Raw genomic sequence first — 1360 nt, 5'->3', positions numbered from 1 at the left:
GTGATTTGTTCATTGACATTAAAGATCATTTTAGACATGACTTTCTCCATGAGGTCAACTTTTAGGGGCTACATCATCTTTTTTAACGAGTGACTTAAGTTTGTTTATAGCAGAAGAAATTTTATCTTGGCTATGTACAATGGGTTTAACGAGCGTATGTAAGTTGTGCAATAAAGGGGTCAGCATTTCTCTGTCGAGTGGAAGTATAGTGCGATCTATCTCCTCAAGGCTCTCCCCGCCGAGTCTATAATCTGAGAGATCTCGTCGGCTCTCGACATCGCTGGTCGACGAGACTTTTTGGGACGATCGTACGGAGTTGGTTTCATCTTGCGTTCCTTCTTCTCAAAGGTCACCCAGTCCCACTCCGACGGATTCCATCCTTGAGTCCAAGCCAATAGATCCGAGTAACTTATCTTCCTGAGAAGTTTGTGATGCGTTTCTTTCGCTTGCTTGGTCAGTTTCATGAAATCCTCCGAGTTGCGGTTCTTCTGGGCTTCCATCCACAGAGGGTAGGTCGCTTCGTGGAGGCACAGAAGCTCCTGAACTTCCTGAGGGTGTTTTTCTCGAATCAAGCCTGGCATGGGTAAGAGCCGAGAAGGTTGAGTTGGCTCGTTTCGTGGAGGCCCTGTATTGCTTTGGGGCTTCTTCGGTGGTGTTAGTAGCTGGCTGAGCGGTACTAGGGGCGTCTGAAACGCTTGAGGCTCTTGAACTGGATCTAGTGGAGGGTGCCATATTAGCTATTTGGAATCCAACAGTTGAGTTTGTAAATGCAGATATATACTTACGAATCGGTTGCGTGCTATTAGTATGTTGAGCTGTGAACGCAGGTGATGGTCTTGGTTCTTTCGTAACGATAGACGGAGTTATTACTCGTTCTGTAGGTGGTTGGGCTGGAGCCAAACACTACAAGAAAGATAATATTTTCTGGGCAGAAAATTAAATTATTGATACACAAAAATATTGAGAGGCCAGGAGGAGAGCAAAAAATGAATAAAAATATGCATCTTGTTCCCTGCGTTGAGAACTTCACTCCGCATGTTTTTCCGTATTTTTACAATCCATATTGATAAGTGTACTAACAATCAACCTTCACAATCATCCAATTACAACCTGTAACAAGCACTGAAATTTGGCTCATTAGTGTTTAGAGAAACTTTTGATTTCTGAAAATACTCATAACTTTTTCAATTCCAGTCCAAAACGCTCGATTTTGGGTGCATTGGGAAGCTGGAATTGTCCTCCAAATAGTTCATAACAGGACCACACAGCATGCTGGTCTTCTAAAAAAGACATCATCTTTTTTATACATTTTTACATACACGACCATAGAATGATTGTCATACTAGCTACATAGTTCTTG

General features: G+C 42.5%; 1 protein-coding gene across 1 annotated transcript; it reads right to left on the bottom strand.

Annotated features, from left to right (window-relative positions):
• Window positions 1–342: 342 nt before the first annotated feature.
• MELLADRAFT_103109 (uncharacterized protein) lies at window positions 343–732 on the bottom strand (the record flags this gene model as incomplete). Its single annotated transcript, XM_007405905.1, has 1 exon — window positions 343–732. The coding sequence occupies one exon, from the start codon at window positions 730–732 to the stop codon at window positions 343–345; it is 390 nt and encodes a 129-aa protein (XP_007405967.1).
• Window positions 733–1360: the final 628 nt, after the last annotated feature.

The sequence above is a fragment of the Melampsora larici-populina genome (assembly GCF_000204055.1).
Source record: "Melampsora larici-populina 98AG31 unplaced genomic scaffold MELLAscaffold_5, whole genome shotgun sequence".
In the NCBI taxonomy this organism is placed as follows: Eukaryota; Fungi; Basidiomycota; class Pucciniomycetes; order Pucciniales; family Melampsoraceae; genus Melampsora; species Melampsora laricis-populina.
Note: the sequence above shows the minus strand (reverse complement) of the source record. Positions and strands in the feature narration are given on the sequence as shown.